Source organism: Ahaetulla prasina, chromosome 8 (genome assembly GCF_028640845.1).
Source record: "Ahaetulla prasina isolate Xishuangbanna chromosome 8, ASM2864084v1, whole genome shotgun sequence".
Classification (NCBI taxonomy): domain Eukaryota; kingdom Metazoa; phylum Chordata; class Lepidosauria; order Squamata; family Colubridae; genus Ahaetulla; species Ahaetulla prasina.
This window is the reverse complement of record NC_080546.1, coordinates 93,004,896-93,022,381: the sequence shown is the minus strand read 5'-3', so window position 1 is coordinate 93,022,381 and position 17,486 is coordinate 93,004,896. Positions and strand designations below refer to the sequence as shown.

The 17,486-nt window shown below is 41.9% G+C and overlaps 1 protein-coding gene across 2 annotated transcripts in view; it reads right to left on the bottom strand.

Annotated features, from left to right (window-relative positions):
* Positions 1-14,142, bottom strand: part of ADGRA3 (adhesion G protein-coupled receptor A3) — a 40,186-nt gene extending 26,044 nt beyond the window's left edge. For both annotated transcript variants that reach the window (XM_058192100.1, XM_058192101.1), the window contains exons 1-4: positions 13,788-14,142; positions 5,976-6,047; positions 2,657-2,728; positions 1,552-1,623 (exon numbers count right to left, since the gene is read on the bottom strand). In XM_058192100.1, the coding sequence (XP_058048083.1) occupies positions 1,552-1,623; positions 2,657-2,728; positions 5,976-6,047; positions 13,788-14,047 (476 nt within the window). In that variant the 5' untranslated portion in view covers positions 14,048-14,142. The remainder of the gene's footprint in view (positions 1-1,551; positions 1,624-2,656; positions 2,729-5,975; positions 6,048-13,787) is intronic.
* Positions 14,143-17,486: the final 3,344 nt, after the last annotated feature.

Sequence of the window (17,486 nt, the reverse complement as noted above, 5' to 3'; positions counted from 1 at the left end):
AAGTGATGGAATGTGGCTACAAATTTTGACGGCACAGAAAGTCACATAAGACACTTTTACACACATTCCACAGTCCCTACCAACAGTTACTTAGATTACATATTTTGTGCTACAGCTGTAACCAGGTTGTGTCGATTCAGCAACTCGGCATGTCTGAACACATCACTCAGTGCTTGATTAAATAGTAGCTTAAAAAAACAGCATACAAACCATAAAGTACCAATTCATAGAAAATACCTGGGAAGGGAGAGCAAGAACTGAAATGCAGGTAACGAGACGTTTAGAAAGAATCGCCAGATGCAGAGTATGAAGAATTTGGTAGTTAATTTTTTTTTAGTAATTTTGAAAATTTTGGGACTCCCAAAGCTCATTAATGCCTATCTATATGATGGTGTTTGGGGTCGTTAAGAACGAGCACTCTGAATTGATACGTTCTACTTCCAAAGTTATACCACTCTAGTGCTTGTTATGGAAAACCTGTAGAGCCCTAAGCATATCAGGAGACATTGTAGCACCAGAAATGCTGCATAGATTAAATAAAAACCCAAAGCGTTCGTTTATTTTCTGCTTCCCATTGTATATTTTAAAGCAAAAGTGATGGAATGTGGCTACAAATTTTGACTGAACAGAAAGTCACATAAGACACTTTTACACACATTCCACAGTCCCTACCAACAGTTACTTAGATTACATATTTTGTGCTACAGCTGTAACCAGGTTGTGTCGATTCAGCAACTCGGCATGTCTGAACACATCACTCAGTGCTTGATTAAATAGTAGCTTAAAAAAACAGCATACAAACCATAAAGTACCAATTCATAGAAAATACATGGGAAGGGAGAGCAAGAACTGAAATGCAGGTAACGAGACGTTTAGAAAGAATCGCCAGATGCAGAGTATGAAGAATTTGGTAGTTAATTTTTTTAAAAAAGGAATAAAAAAATTCCTACTACAGTACAGGTAGTCCTCCACTTACAACCACAATTGAGCCCAAATTTATGCTGCCAAGTGAGACAGATGTTAATTGAATTCCAACTTTTCTTGCCACAGTCATTAAGTGACAGTCGCTGCAATCTGGCTTCCCCATTGACGTTGCTTGTCAGAAGGACGCAAAAGGGGATCACGTGACCTCCAGCACACTGCAACCGTCATAAATGTGAGTCAGTTGCCAAGCGTCCGAATTTTGCTCATGTGACCGTGGGGATGCTGCAATGGTCTTTAAGTGTGAAAAATGGTCGCAAGTCACTTTTTTCTGTGTCACTGTAACTTCAGTCAGTTACACAACTGTTGTAAGTCGAGGACTACCTGTAGTTACGGAGGAGAAGCACTGGAAAGTAGGTGTCTTCAAAAGCAACAGCCTCTCCAGATGTTCTCTGGGCCTCCTTTCTCTCCAGCCCCTCCGGCTTGTCCCCAACCAAAAAGGAAATTAGCCAGGCAGCTTCTTCATCAACACAAACACTCTCTCACACCCAGACCCCCTTTTTTATTTAACGAACATTTTGCTTTAAGCATTTAGGCTTTTTTAATGAATACATCAAAAATAACACTTACAGTCTAATGAGGTTTGTCAATCCTTTAAAAATGTCTGCATTCAGGCATCCTATCTGGTTATTCGTTAAATCTCTGTTGAAAGAGGGAAAAGATATGAAAAACTGCTGCGTGTGCAATAGATAACTTTATCAAAAATTATCAATTAATCAAAATTATCCTAGAACGTAGAGGGTTGGAAGGGGCCTCAGAGGTCTTCTAGTCCAGCCCTGCCCCCCACCCCTCTTGAACAGTAGATCAGTTGGTCACCCGAGATTCAGTGAATTCAGCTTTCTGTGACCTCATTTCCTGCTCTTCCCACCCCTTTCCCACCATCCTCTCTGCACTGTAACCTGAGTTCTAGGGCAGGAGGTTGTTGGTAATTGCAAACACTGGAGAGCTAAAACAAGATGCCCCCATGCAGAGTTTTAGACAACACACTAAAGAAAGTTAGGATCGCACAGGTCCATAAGACCACCAGAAGTAAAGCATCAACTCAAGTAACATTCTCAGACTAATTCTACCTAAATGGAAAAATCCGGTGAATATACTGACATTGAAGAAATTATTTTTACAGGAAATCCTATGTGCCAGCCGAGTTTCTTCTCCATTAAGTAGATACAGAGTCAAAACATGTCTTAAAAATGTGTCAACTTCAGCTTTTCTAAACCGCTTTTACCCCGGGGGCGCCATCAGAAAAATGTTCAGATTTCAGGGAATACCTGGGTTTTTTTAAAAAAACATACACACAAAAACTACAAAAGAATTCGAAATTCATTTTTAACCTACACAATTGCGCTTTACCATGTTTCCAACAACAGCAAAGTGACATGCTGGTGGTTGAATAGCGGCATGTAAAAAAAAAAAATCCCCACTGCTGTGGGCACTACTTGCAAAGATTAAAAATAAAAATAAATCTATAAAGTATCTTGTAGAAGAGAAATCTGGTCTATACATTTCAGGAATGTGGATTCGCGAGTGGGGAGTTGGATGAAGATGATTCACAATATTCTAAAACAGAAAATGGTTTCAGTTGAAGTGACAAGTTGTGCTTGTGGATTACAGCTACCCCAACCTTTCTATGGCAACATTTCACTGAGATCCAAGTTATAATAAGGTCAATACTTACAATCTTTTCAGGGATGTAAGTCCTAGAAAAGCTCCTGGATCTATCACACTAATGAGATTATTCTTGAGATCCCTGTTTCAAGAAAAAAGGCCACGCAGAATTTTTATAACCTTGAAGAAATTAGCAAGAACGTTGCAGCAGAAATATTACAACCTTGTGACTGTTTCCCCACAAAATCAGTTGGGACTTTATATGTCTATAGAAAGTCTAAATAACGGAACGCCTTTTTTTCTAGGTTACTCATTGGCACCTGCTCAATCACATTTATAATTAAGATGTCGCTAAAAGATACGTCCAGGTTAAATCAAGAAAAAGTACAATTCCTCTTTACAGAGAAACTTCCCACATGAAGGGGGATTCTGACAGTCCAGGGCTCCATTCATCTCCTTAGCTAAAACGGAAGCCTAACAGGGACAGGGTAACAATATCAGGGGACAAAGGCACACCCCGTGAGTAAAAGGCTGAATGCAATATTTAAACCTCAAGTATGGAATAATTCTTTTTTTGCTCTTATCTTGAAAAAATTACATAGTTGAAAAGGACCTATGGAATACACATAAGACATAATTACTTCAGTGCAAATGGTTTCTAGATGCTGCATGATCTCCTAGCCCATAGGAATCTACCTGGCCATCCCTTTTCTCCTCTAATCTCAACAGAGGCCTAGTTGGTTGACGTCAGAAAAACTGAGAATTTACGCAATTACGATGTTGTGATTAGCTCATTCAAAATCAGATTTTAAAACATCACCGAGGTAGACCCTTTCAGGTATAGGACTGACTGGGGCAATCACAAGGTGAACCATGAGTACAAATGCTTTAGGATTTCTTGCAGTCCCCTCTTATCTTATCCTCTAGGGACCAACCTTCTGGATACGATTGTGAGCAAGGTTTAGCTATTGAGTTTGAAATTGTTCTGGGAAGCCTTTATTGTTAAGAGACCTGAGCTCAGAATTGCTGCAAAGTAACAGCACAGAGACGAGTGTGTTGTTAACTGAAGTGCGTCCTTGGCAGCATTCCCAAATGCATCTGCCTGTGGCCCCTGAAAGAGAATAAGGTTCTCTGTACATGGGACGCGAGTGGGAAAGAGTCCTGGATCTCTGTTCAAAGTTATCTTTTTAATCACAAAGTGATCCTATAGGGAGATTAGATGCTAATCCCTCTAGATTATCAAACAATTATCTGAATTAATTATACAACAGAACTGCACATAAAATTCCATAAAAACACACCGCTATATCCCTAAAGACTTGCATTAATTAGCGCAGTTCCTGAAACAGATTACAATCAATCCTCACTTGAGCAAACCATGAAGCCAAACAGCCTGCATCCAGTCGACTAATTAATGGAAAGCTGTCAATATGCAGAGTGGCTAGGTATGAGGGCCTAATCAGGATAACTAACATTTGCAAGAGGCCACATTGATATTCATAAGCAGCTAACCTTAACCTATGTTAAAATTTGTCTGTTATCTGAGTCACAAATCAGAACTAAGTTATTTACTGGTACATGTTCTTGCAATTCTGATGAAAAAAATGTTGTAGTTGAGCTCAAACAAACTAGGAAATGATTGAATCCTTACCACAAGCTTTCAAACATAGGGTTATCACTCTTGGCAGTGAATATACCTTGCATGCAAAAAGATCTCCTTTGGATTTTACTCTCTGAATAGCTGCCACAAATGAGTGCAACTGTCAAGTTGACCCAATCATATAATGCAGTAAAAAGCTATGTGACATAAAACTGCTGAACTACTGAATGAAGAAAATTTGGAAAGTAGGCACAAAGGGAGATACGTACAAAGGTACGTACGTATAGCAATTAGCTATAACCCAGAACAACTTTAGGGAGAAAACTGAATGGCAAAATCACTATATTGTGTAACAGCCAAAAGGCTGTAGACCCTCTATTCATTCATTCATTCAGCCAGGAAAAAATTAAACGTTCAGCATACAGCAAAAATAAATAAATATTTTAAAATATGCATTCCGTTTCCTTTCCTTAAAGGACATGCAGTCTTTAATTACATAATACTTTGCTTCCGCCTATTAGTTTAATGATTACTTATGTGGTCTAATTGCTAGGAATTTAAAATGAAAAAGTCGAAGTTGGCATTTCTCTTAAAAGCAGAAAGACTAGAAACATTTATAGCATTTATGACTTGTTGAATAAGCAGGAAAAAACAGCATTCAAGAATCATAAATGTTATTAAAGTCATGATAACTGATGGATAATTACTTAGGCTAATACAGTGCTTTATTCAAAACATTCCACCGTTATTAACATACTGAATTTCACCGCTTGCCAAAGCTTTACCGCAGATAAGGAACCCATGTCTGACTTAAAGAATTTGGCCAAATGATTCCACCTAGAAATTTAATTGATTCATGGTTCCAGTCATAAAGCTAGCCTTTGATTAGAAAATCCCAGGGAAACTTGGTGAAACAATTCAGAATCCGCTATACCATTTCTGACACTCCAGTCCATCCAGGCCCAAAGCAGCTGTCAAATTCCTCTCCTTCTTATTAAGAGTTTTGATTTCTGCAAACAATGTTTCTTATTAATGCCAGAAAGTTCCATTTCCACTTCAGTTGTCCACAGAACATTGTTCCAATAACCAGGTAGCCTTTTGCAAAAATGAGATGAGTGGAAATGTGCACTCTGGAGGCCACTGGCTGCCTGACCAGTGGCTTCCATTTATACCAGTTCTGTTTGTTGTTCTCCTAAAAGGCATCTCATGAACACTGACATCGGATGATGTAAGAGTTGTCTTGCAACTTTCCAAATTTGCAGATTGCATATTGCAAGCTGCACTTTCTACACATGTACACTAACTGTCTGACTAGACCAACCATCCCTTTCCCACAGAGATCACTCTTAATTGGAGCATTATCCGTTTCCATCAACCTGGCAGAACACATTTTTTGTTCTGTCTGTTTAACCAGAATCTCTTTGCTTAGTAAAAGGACTTCTCAGATCAAATGGTAGATCATAGGAGAGCAGATAGTTCTAAAGGGTTCCACAATTTTTCTCTTACTGCTATAGATGTACATGGTTTATTTATAATTACACATGCATTGGATAACATGCTTTAAGGGCCACCTTTGGAAATATTCATCCAAACCAGGTTTTTTTTTGGGGGGGGGGGAGATACCTTCTGAAGCAATTAATTGCATGCTATAAAATATGCCTCGTAGGAACCTTAGTTATTTAAGTACTTCGACTGGAATATTTTGTTTGAACAAGTTTAATTAAATGTATTTAAAGGCAGGAGGATTTTAACTTTAAGAATACTAAGCCATGTAATTGTAAAAACTTACAATCGTTCCAGAAGGCTTAGTCCAGCAAAGGAACCATTTTTCAAGGCAGATATCTTATTGTTGCTCAGAATTCTACAATGCAAAAAGAAAATCCATTATAAGAAAAGTCCTTTAATAGTATTCTAGCAGTTTGCAAAGGTATTTGGTTTTACTCTTTCTCCCAGTCTTAAATCTCGTACACTCAATAGGTGAGTTAATATAAAAGTAATTATGTAATTTATTAGGTGCATATATATGATATGATTAACCATGGCCTCTTAGCCCACCAAGACTCCTACTAAATTCTTAAATGTAAGAAAGACGTAAGGAAAGACAGAAGGGAAGTTGAATTTGTTTCACTTCCTTTGCCCCTTTTCTTTTCATTTCTTCTCAATCACACACATGCAATGTGAGAGGAGGAAGGTTAGAAGTGGTTTGGATAGACTTCAATTTAGGAGAAGAGTAAAACCACTTTTTAAAAAAAACAGTTTTCCTCAAGTTAAGCAAACAATAGAAAAGTACATTTTTCAGCAGGCATTACTAAAACTGCTTGAACAATTATGCTGTATATAGCAGAGATTGTTTTTAAAAGAATCAACAACACAAGCTTACAGATAAAAAACCTAATTTTATTATTTTACACCTTTTAAAGTTACATGCAAGCTAACTTTAGAACCAAAGGTTATTTTCATAAAAGCGTTTAAATACATATTTAAAAAATCAATACATCTGAAGTAATCCAGACATCGTTTTCCTTAATAGAGAAACTCCATGTAAAGTTGGTGCTATGAATGAGGAGCAAGAAGGAAGAAACTGCACTGCATGACTATAAATCTCAAAAAAGCTTTTCTGAACAGCAGCCACTATTAATAACCGCTGAGGATATATATCACACCACTGCAGAGAAGGGCTTCCTAAGAAAACACACAGCCACATGTACAAGCAGAGAACTTTCTCAAAGAAAACAGTGGCCACATGGAAAGCTTTCTAAACCAAATATTTTTCTGGGAAGAATTCCAGGAAAAACTGTGAAAGAAACATAATGAAAAAAACTTCGCAGATCTCTACAGCTCTAATTTTAAATGCAATCCGCCAATGTTTACAGTATAAATTCAAAATCTAAATATGTCTACATACAATCTTATTTTTGTTTAAACATTACTTGTGGCTAGGTTCTGCCTATTTCGCTTGGAATTGTTACCCTACCATCCTTTCAAACTACACAATAGCTGAGGAAAAGGGAAGAAGTGGGGGGGGGTAGTCATACTCTGGAAGAGATCCTGTTTAAAATAAAATCGATTTCCAAGCCCATTTTTTTTTTCTTTGCACTTAACTACTGCTTTATGTTAAAACTACAGCAGCATGTTTGTAAGTACTAGTAGTTACGTTGTATCCAGAGCTCCAGTTGAAAATCCTTGGAATAGAAAGGTAATAGCTATTTTTAAAAAGTTTCCTTTTTTATTCTGCAGGTCTCACACCCACTTGGAAATTGTGTCTGAAAGACTCCCTAACTGCAGATGCTCTCAATGGCTACTTGAGCGGGAAATAATAATGGCATTTTAAAGAGACCTCACCCCATTCCTAACAGGTCTGTAAGGGGCGTGCATAAGAGCACAAAAGTGCCTACTGTTCCTGTCCTATTGTTCCCTTCATTATATCAAATTAACATAGCTGTTGCATACTTTTACTTATATATACATATTTTTCTTTCATGATATGTTGTTTTTATTTATGACGATGTTTGTGTATACTGTTGTGACAAAAATAAATAAATAAAAAAAGATGCATGAGACCGAGAAAACTTGCCCATTCCCCATTTCCAAAGTCTTACTTAGCTCACCAGATCTGAAGTATAGGTCACCCTCGACTTAAAACCAATCGCTTAGTGACCGTTCTATTTTACAAGGTCACCGAAAAAAATAACTTATGACTGTTTCTCACACTTGTGACTGCTGCAGCATCCCCATGGTCACGTGATCCAAATTCAAATGCTTGGCAACTGCCTCGTATTTATGACGGTTGCAGTGCCCCATGGTTACGTGATCCCCTTTTGCGATTTTCTGACAAGCCAAGTCAATGGGGAAGCCAGATTCACTTAACAACGGTGGTCCTACTTGAACAACTGCAGTGACTCACTTAGCAACTGTGGCAATAAAGTTTGGAAAAAGGGGCAAAATTCACTTAACTGTCTCGCTTAGCAACATAAAATTTTGGCCTCAGTTGTGATCGCAAGTCGAGGACTGCCTATAAAAAAAAGGGAACTCCGTGTATCAGTTCTATCTGGATAGTCCTTGACACACAACCATAATTGAGCCCAGAATTGCAATCGTAAGTCGAGGCACCAAGTGACCAGATATGTTTTGTGGCCATTGTTAAGCTGCTCATTAAGTAAGTCAATTTTCTCCAATGGGAGGTTTTTTTGTTTTTTGTTTTTTGTTTGCAGGATACCCGAAGTAAATGCTGAAAACTGTCGAACGAAAACTGTCACAAATAACAGTCAAGTGTTGGAAAAGTGAATCGTCAACTGCGCAAAATGGGGATTGCAGGTGTGTGGCTGCTGCAAGATTGAAAACCGGTTGGTCATCTTTTCAGTGTGTGTGTGTATTGGGGGGGGGGTCCTTTGTAATTTGGAGTAGTCGCTATTATCCTCTGTATGTCAAAGACTACCTATCGTGCTTTCCTGAATCGCACATTTCTGCTTTGTTTCAATTTTGATCTTCACCTCTCTAATGAGGAAGTCTCGGACATCCACCTCCTCCCTAATGGAAATGATGTCTCCCAGCAATTTGTCCCCAATTTCCCTGACATCTTATCAAATCTATCTCCCTTCTATTACTGACCACCTTTGGACAAAAGTCAGTAAATTTTGCAGACCAAGTTCTACGGGATGACGGCACTAAACTATGTTAACTTGGCAATTATAAGTGCCCAAAGTTAATACAAATTAACTAGCAGGTTATGATTTCAAAGACTACCACAATGCGATCATAAAGCCAAGCCTATACAAACCATGCCTTCTTTTTTTATTCTCCACAGTATTGGATCCATCTCCCTTCTTTTGGTAAGGCAGATAAACTGCCCTTACACATAACCGCTTCAAACTTTTTCAGCCATATGGGAAATTAAGTAAAGGTTACATTGGAAAGTAATGTTTTAAAAGTCAAATGTGAATATGACGGGTTTTATTACTTGCTAACAACAATGGAAAAGAATGGAAAATTTCTGCTTCACCAATTTCTGTAAGACTTACTTTTTAAAAAATTCTTAAATATTAATGTTTAATCTTAATGTTTTACAAAGATTTATGCATTCATAACTAATTTAATTATTTCTCAATTCTGATAGTAGCCTTTTTGAATAGCTTAACATTTTAGTGTCTACATGGCACTGAAGTTTTTTTAAAAAAACACAATGGGATATTAGAACAAAGGAATAGAATTATTAATAAGGATCTGCACAATGGTACAGTAGAATGTAAGTGGCATACAACAGAAACAAAAGACAAGTTTTACTTGAATATTTGCTTCTGGGTCAAACAATCTATGCCAATATGAAGAATCCATATTACAATCCTTGTTTGTTTATATTTATATTGTGCTGCAATCCCAAAGGATTCTTGATGGGGTTCCCAAAACAAAAATGATATAATATGATCAAAATGTAACCAAAACCTCCACCCCAGCACCGTAGTCCAGCAGCCATCAATATATAATCTCCACAGTGCATGTCACGAATAATGTTTGCTGCGTTTTCAATTTTTCCGGGGGAACAAACTGGGATCACATCCGATTTTCACTGGGAGGCCAAATCAGAAAGTTGGTGCTGCTATTCGGCACCAAATGGAAAACCACCGGCAGTTTTTCCCAGCCTGACCGAATTCTGAGAGGTCCTCACAATAACCCGATGCTAAGGGATTTAAAGGTTAAACGCAACCATTTAAAACTGCACCAGAACTACTGTGGCTTAGGATCTGTGGCACAGATGCAACGGTTACAATGCAGCCACCTACATAGGAATCTCAAAGGTAAAGCAGATAAATGGGGGGAAAGGGGGGGGGGGCGCAACTATTTCCTCGCTGCCTATAAAGCATTGCTAACTATAACTACGCTCCTTGTACATATATATATACACACACACACACGCACACACACATTTTTGTGTAACTAAAGCTGACTCATTTTAAAGCATGAGTTGTCCAACCTTTTGGCTTGCCTGGGTCGCATTGTTTGAAGAAGTCTTGTGCTGGGCTGCATACAAAATCTATAATATGGCTTGGCTTGTCGCCTAGCCGGTTGTTCAGACTGGGTTTGGCGTTTTGTTTGCCTACTGAGTCCTTACAAACTTCCCTTTTATTACCCCTTGTGGGGCCACATTAGTAGCTCTCCAGGGACGCAGATCTGACACGCCTGCTCAAACATTTTAATTACCAAAAAGAAAACAAACGGGTTCAAGAGAATAACAAGAAAATGCACTTCTTACACCAATAGGAAAAGGCATCAGCACTAAAGAGATGAAAGCAGTTTAGAGGGGAAGTAGCGGCCTTTAGCTGATCAAGGTAAACCAATGAAGCTGACTGGAGTAGAACCTGGTTGGATGGAAACCACCAAGGAATCAAAAGGCCAAAATGGAAAATAAAAATCTCACAAAATGGCAATGGCAGGCTAGGCTACACACAGTTGCTGAGAAAACTACAGGGCTGTGTCCCTGAAGGTGTTAATGCCCTCCTGAAGAATCACTTCAGTTCACAATTCTTCTGTGACAAACGGAAGGCATCTCCACGAAAGTGGGACCAAGAGCAAAGAGCAAAGAATTGGCGAATCGATCAGTTTCTTGAAACTTCTCTTGATAAAAAGAGACGCCCGGCTGCTGCTTGCAAGGAAAACACCGGACAGCGGATTTCCATGGTTTCCCATCCTTTTAAGCACCAGGGGACAAGGGGGGATCTTGCTTGCAGCTGTGGAATCTTTTAAAGGACACAACATTTGCAAAAAGCTCAGACTGCTTGCAACAGTTTTTACCGCCCTGGTCAAAATGGTTAATAAAAATTGTACTACAAACTTAGCAAGGCGCTAAGCCCTTCAAAAGTTAACAGAGCCATTTTGCTACTATAAATACCAGTACTTGTACCATTTCACACGTACCCTGAACTATCACTGTAACTCACAGAGCTGCCAAAACTGGAACTGTGATCCTTGCTGCAGAGTTATTGGGACTGTTTTGTGAATCTGACCTTTGCCCTGGGAATTTTAAGTATTGTGTAAATTGTAGCTTACCTGTTCCCACAATTACATCAGCCCACTGAATAACCACAACTGAGAAAATCTATATGGTTTAGAAGTGGAGGGGAAAAATAATCAGGTATTGTTTTCTTTCTCTAAAAGATTATTACTCAGATAGTTTTAAAATATCAGAATGGGCCATAAAGTCAATTGCTAAATTATTTCTTCTAATTTTTAAAAATGTCAAGCCAAAATTCCATATCCCTAATACAATATCCCTGATTCAATGTCGTCCCCTGCGTTAAAAAACAAACATAAACTTTGTGTTATTATATTTGCCGATGAGTGAATGGATTTCAAATTCCAGAAGCTTGCAATTCTAACTAGAAATATGAATTTTTTTTGCATCATCTTTTTTATTTTTTGCCAAGGGTCAAGCTGGGCATCAAGCAAAGGAATGAATCCAAGATACTACTACAGGAAGTCCTTACTTACAATGGTTCATTTAGTGACCGTCTGAAGTAACAACGGCACTTTAAAAATGGACTTATGACCGTTTTTCACAGTTATCAACCTTTGCACCATCCCCATGGTCAGATAATCAAAATTTGGAAACTGACTCATAGTTATGACGGTCAAGCGAGCCGACTTTTGAGACCTTCTGACAAGCAAAGTCAATGGGGAAGCCAGATTCACTTAACAACCGTGTTCCTATCTTAGCAAATTGCAGGGATTCATTTAGCGACCATGGCAAAAAAGCTTATAAACGAAGCAAAACTCATTTAGCAAAATGTCTCACGTAACAACAGACGTTTTGCTCAATTGTGGTTGTAAGTCAAGGACTACCTAGAATATGGAGATCCTCTTTCAATGGAAAAATAGTAGATTTCAATGGAAAAGCTCTTTTGCTATTAAAGTGACTTTCCTTCATTTGTCATTTTTTAACACCTTAGACCGTAATCTATTTACTGAGGTTGACAGCTACGGTTGAGGCCAAAAATTGCTGTTGTTAAGCGAGTTTTGCTCCATTTTACGACTTTTCTTGCCCCACTCGTTAAGTGGATCACCACAGTTGTTCAGTTAGTAACCCGGTTGTTAAGTGAATCTGGCTTCCAGCGGACTGATTTTGACGGCCAGAGGGTCGCAAAAGGGGATGGCCGCAGTCTGCAACGGCCATCAGCGTGAATCGGTTGACAAGCATCTCAATTTTGGTCACATGACCCTTGGCAGGCTGCAATGGTCATTAAGTGTGGAAAAACGGTCCCAAGTCACTTTTTCAAATGCCCTTGTAACTTCGGTCACTAAGAGAACCGTTATAAGTCAAGGACTGCCGAAAAACAGTTCGCTTAGTGACTGTTCCAAGTTTTACATGGCTCTGAAAAAAACCTGTAAGGCAGTCCAGGGGGCTCCCAGCCCAAAGAAGGGCTGAATCCTACTGAACAGTCACTAAGTGGATTGCTGTAAGTCGAGGACCGCCTCTAAGAAGAGTCAAGGGAGGGACCCAGGCTGAGGAAGGGCTGCATCCCATTAAATGGTCACTAAGCAGACTGTTGTTAACTCGAGGACGGCCTCTAAGAAGGAAGTCAAGGAGGGGCGGACCCAGGCAAAGGACTGCATCCTATGAAACGGTCACTAAGCGGACCGCTGGAACTCAAGGACAGCCTGAAGGAAGGAGTCAAGGGAGGGACGCAGACCAAGGAAGGGCTGCATCCCATCAAACGGTCACTAAGCAGACTGCTGTAAGTCGAGGACTGCCTCTAAGGGGGGGGGGGAATCCAGGGCAAGAAAGGGCTGCATTGCCGTGAACGGTCACTAAGCATACTGTTATAATTTGAGGACCGCTCATAGGAAGGCGGGGGGGACGGACCCAGCCCAACAAAGGGCTGCATCCCATTGAACGGTCACTAAGCGGATCATTGTAACTCGAGGACCGCCTCTAAGAAGGGAGTCAAGGAGCAGGAACCAGGCAATCTAACAGTCACTAAGTGGACCGCCGTAAGTTGACAACTGCCTCTAAGAAGGGGGGGGGGGGGAATCCAGGCCAAGAAAGGGCTGCATTGCAGTGAACGGTCACTAAGCAAACTGTTGTAACTCGAGGACCGCCCGTAGGAAAGAAGGCAAGTGGGGGACAGACCCAGCCCAAGAAAGGGCTGCATCCCATTGAACGGTCACTAAGCGGACCGTTGTAACTCGAGGACCGCCTCTAAGAAGGAAGTCAAGGGGAGGGAACCAGGCCATTGAACGGTACGGCCACTAAGTGGATCGCCGTAAGTCGAGGACTGCCTCTAAGAAGGGCGGGGTGTGTGTGAATCCAGGCCAAGAAAGGGCTGCATCGCCGTGAACGGTCACTAAGCAGACCGTTATAACTCGAGGACCGCACGTAGGAAGGCGGGGCGGACGGACCCAGGCCAAGGAAGGGCTGCATCCCACTGAACGGTCACTAAGCGGACCGCCGTAACTCGAGGACGGCCCGCCAAAGGCGCAAGGGGGGGGGGCGCCCAGCGCGAGGGCAAAGGGGGGGGAGGGGGAGCCACCCACCCACCCGGCGGGCGGTGGGCGCATGCGCACTGCCCCCCACCCGGGCCGCCCCCGCCCCCCTCGCGCGGCTACTCACAGGCTGACGGTCCTCTCGGGCAAGGCGCCGGGCGGCAGGACGTGTTCCAGCGCCAGGCTGCTGCACACCACCTTCTCCCCGGCCCCGGCCGCCGGAGAGGCCTTGCTGCCCCGCGGGCGACCCCCGCCGCCGCCGCCGCCTCCGTCCTGCTTGCACCCTGCGGGCAGCCCCGGGGCGCCGCCCCCGCCGCTCTCCACCAGCGCCAGCAGGAGAAGCAGCAGCCCCGGCGGAGGAGCCCGGCCCGGGCCCGCCATCATCATCGCCGCCGCCTCAGCCTCAGCCGCCGCCGCCACCGGAGCCCGCCGGCAACGGCCGCCATCCAGCCGCCCTCTCCCCACAGCCCGCTTGCTGAGGAGACGCGCATGCGCCGCGCTCCGCCCCCTCCCTCCCTCCCGGCTTGGCGCATGCGCCGCGCTCCGCCCCCGCTTTGCCGGCTTGGCGCATGCGCGGGACGCTTTTCAATTCTGCCCGTCTTGCATCTTTGTGTAAAAGTCGCGCTGCGAAGCCACTTCTGGGTCCTTTGCAAAGAACTGTCCATGCATGGCCGAGCTCCCTCCTGCCTGCATCCCGCAGGGTGTTTGATGGCTCTGTTTCCCCCTCCCTTCCCCCGTGTAACGTCAAATGAAGCTTATGCTCCAAAGCACCAGAAGGCAGGAGAAGAAGCAACGGGTGGAAACTCGCCCAGGAGAGAAGCAACATGGAATTAAGGAGCAACTTCCAGGCAGTGAGGATGAGCAACCGGTGGAACAGAAGCTGCCTTCAGAAGTTGTGGGAGCTCCATCGCTGGAGGCTTTCAAGAAGAGACTGCTTTAGGCCCTAAAGGGTCTCCTGCTTGAGTAAGGGGTTGAACTAGAAGACCTCCAGGGTCCCTTCCAACACATATTCCTATCTTCTCTTCATTCTCCTATTCTATTCTATTTTTATTCCGTATCCTGTCCTGCCCTGCCCTATCCTATCCTATCTCTAGTCTATTCCTTATTCTATTCTATTCATTCTCTATTTTATTTTATTCCATTCCATTCCAATTCATTCTATTCTATTCTATTCCATTCCATTTCTTTCCATTTATTTCCATTCCGTTCTGTTCTGTTCTATTCTAATTCTAATTCTATTCTAATTCTACTCCTTGTTTTGTTCTATTCCCTCTTCCCTTCCCTTCCCTTCCTATTATTCCTATTCCTATTCTAAAAGCCCTAAGGAGATAAGGACTTGCTTGCGGCTAACTTTATGCATCACTTAATGCTTTTTGGATTTTTTTTAATTTGCATTTATATCCCATAGTGTAAGGGCGGCTTACACTATGTCAGCAATAGTCTTCATCCTATTTGTATATTTATATACAAAGTCAACTTTTATTGCCCCCCCAACAATCTGGGTCCTCATTTTACCTACCTTATAAAGGATGGAAGGCTGAGTCAACCTTGGGCCTGGTGGGACTTGAACCTGCAGTAATTGCACGCAGCTGCTGTTAATAACCAACTGTCTTACCAGTCTGAGCCACAGAGGCCCTGAAGGAATGAGAAAGGGAGCCTGAAGTCCACTTGCAGCTAGTCCTCGACTTACGACCACAATTGAGCCCAAAATTTCCATCGCTGAGTTGAGAGACATTTGCTAAGTGAGTTTACACCCCGTTTTACCACCTTCCCTGCCACCGTCGTTAAGTGGATCACAGCAGTTACTAAGTTAGTTACACCCTTGTTCAGCGAAACTGGCTTTTCCCCATTGACTTTGCTTGACAGAAGATGGCCAGAGGGGATCACGTGACCCCCTCCCCCGGGGACACTGCGACCGTCATAATATGAGTCAGTGGCCAAGCGTCCGAAATCGCATGTTTACGGAGATGCTTCAAAGGTTGGGAGTGTGAAAAACCCACCCTAAGTCAAATTTCTCAGTGCCATCGTAACTTTGAACGGTCACTAAGTGAACTGTTGGAAGTCGAGATCTACCTGCATTTCATACTGTCTCTGTTTTATTCCCTAGGTGCTAATTTTGTGGAATTGGCTGGCCAGCCTAGCATAGCAACTGGGATGGCGCTTTGAATTGGGAAGCAAGGACCAGCTCCAGAAGAGTCGTGCGTGGTTGCATTAATTCAGTCAAAAGTCCTCTATGCCAGGGGTCTCCAACCTTGGCAACTTTAAGACTTGTGGACCTCAACTCCCAGAATCCCTGGGAGAAAACTATAAATATATATGTTTTCTGAGTTTTTCACGGGTGTTTGTATGTAGGTCTTTGGTTATTCGGGTATTCTCCCGCGTAAAATTGGAAGTGTCTTGGCGACATTTCGACGAAGTCTCATTCGTCATCTTCAGGCTGGTGTTTACTGCTTCGTGCTCCTAGAAGCTTGTGTGTCCAATCACACTTGGCCAATAAAAAATTCTATTCTATTCTATTCTAGATCTAGATCTAGATATCTCTCTCTCTCTCTCTCTCTCTCTCTCTCTCTCTCTCTCTATATATATATATATATATATATATATATATATATATATATATATATATATATATATATATATATATATATATATATTTGTTTTCTGAGGTTTTCACGGGTGTTTGTATGTAGATCTTTGGTTATTCGGGTTTTCTCCCGCGTAAAATTGGATGTGTCTTGGCGGCGTTTTGAAGTCTCATTCGTCATCTTCAGGCTTCAGCTTCGTGCTTCTGGGAGCAATGTGTGATTGCAGCTGTTTCTTCCTTTTTAACTGCTAGTGGGGGTTTGAACTGATTGGATGGGAGCTTGGCTGTGCTCTGATTGGAACACGAACATGAAGCCAAACAGCAGCAGTTCAGCTCACCAGCTCAAATCCCCCTGCAACTCAGACTAATCTGAGCACAATCAAGCCCCCACCCAAACAGGACACACCCCCAGCCAATCAGAGCACAAAAAAAAACCCAATCAGAGCACAGCCAAGCTCCCACCCAATCAGTTCAAACCCCCACTAGCAGTTAAAAAGGAAGAAACAGCTGCAATCACACATTGCTCCCAGAAGCACGAAGCTGAAGCCTGAAGATGACGAATGAGACTTCGTCGAAACATCGCCAAGACACTTCCAATTTTACGTGGGAGAAAACCCGAATAACCAAAGACCTATATATATATATATATATATATATATATATATATATATATATATATATATATATATATATATATATATATATATATATATATATATATATATATATGTCCTTGGGAGGAAGGAACCCCACTCAGACCCATAGTCAGCTCCATAGGCTCACCTCTACAAAACCTAGCCAAATTTCTGTAAACAACTACAGCCCTATGCAGAATCCATCACCTCACACATAAAAAACTCATTCCAGTTCATAGATATCATAAAGAAACAAAACTTACAGCCCAGCGACCTACTCGTGAGCTTTGATGTCATATCCTTCTTCACCCAAGTGCCAATCAAAGAAGCCTTGACAGCTATCCAAAACAAATATAACCCCCCCAAGCACATCCTAGATCTGACCAACCACTGCCTATCCAACACATACTTCATCTATAACGGACAAAAATACAAACAAATAGAAGGCGCACCCATGGGATCACCCCTCTCACCTGTCATTGCCAACCTCTACATGGAACACTTTGAAACCCAAGCACTAGAAAAATCTGATCACAAACCCAAACTCTGGCTCAGATCGTGAGCGACACCTTCATAATCTGGCCACACGGGAAAGAAAAACTTGAAA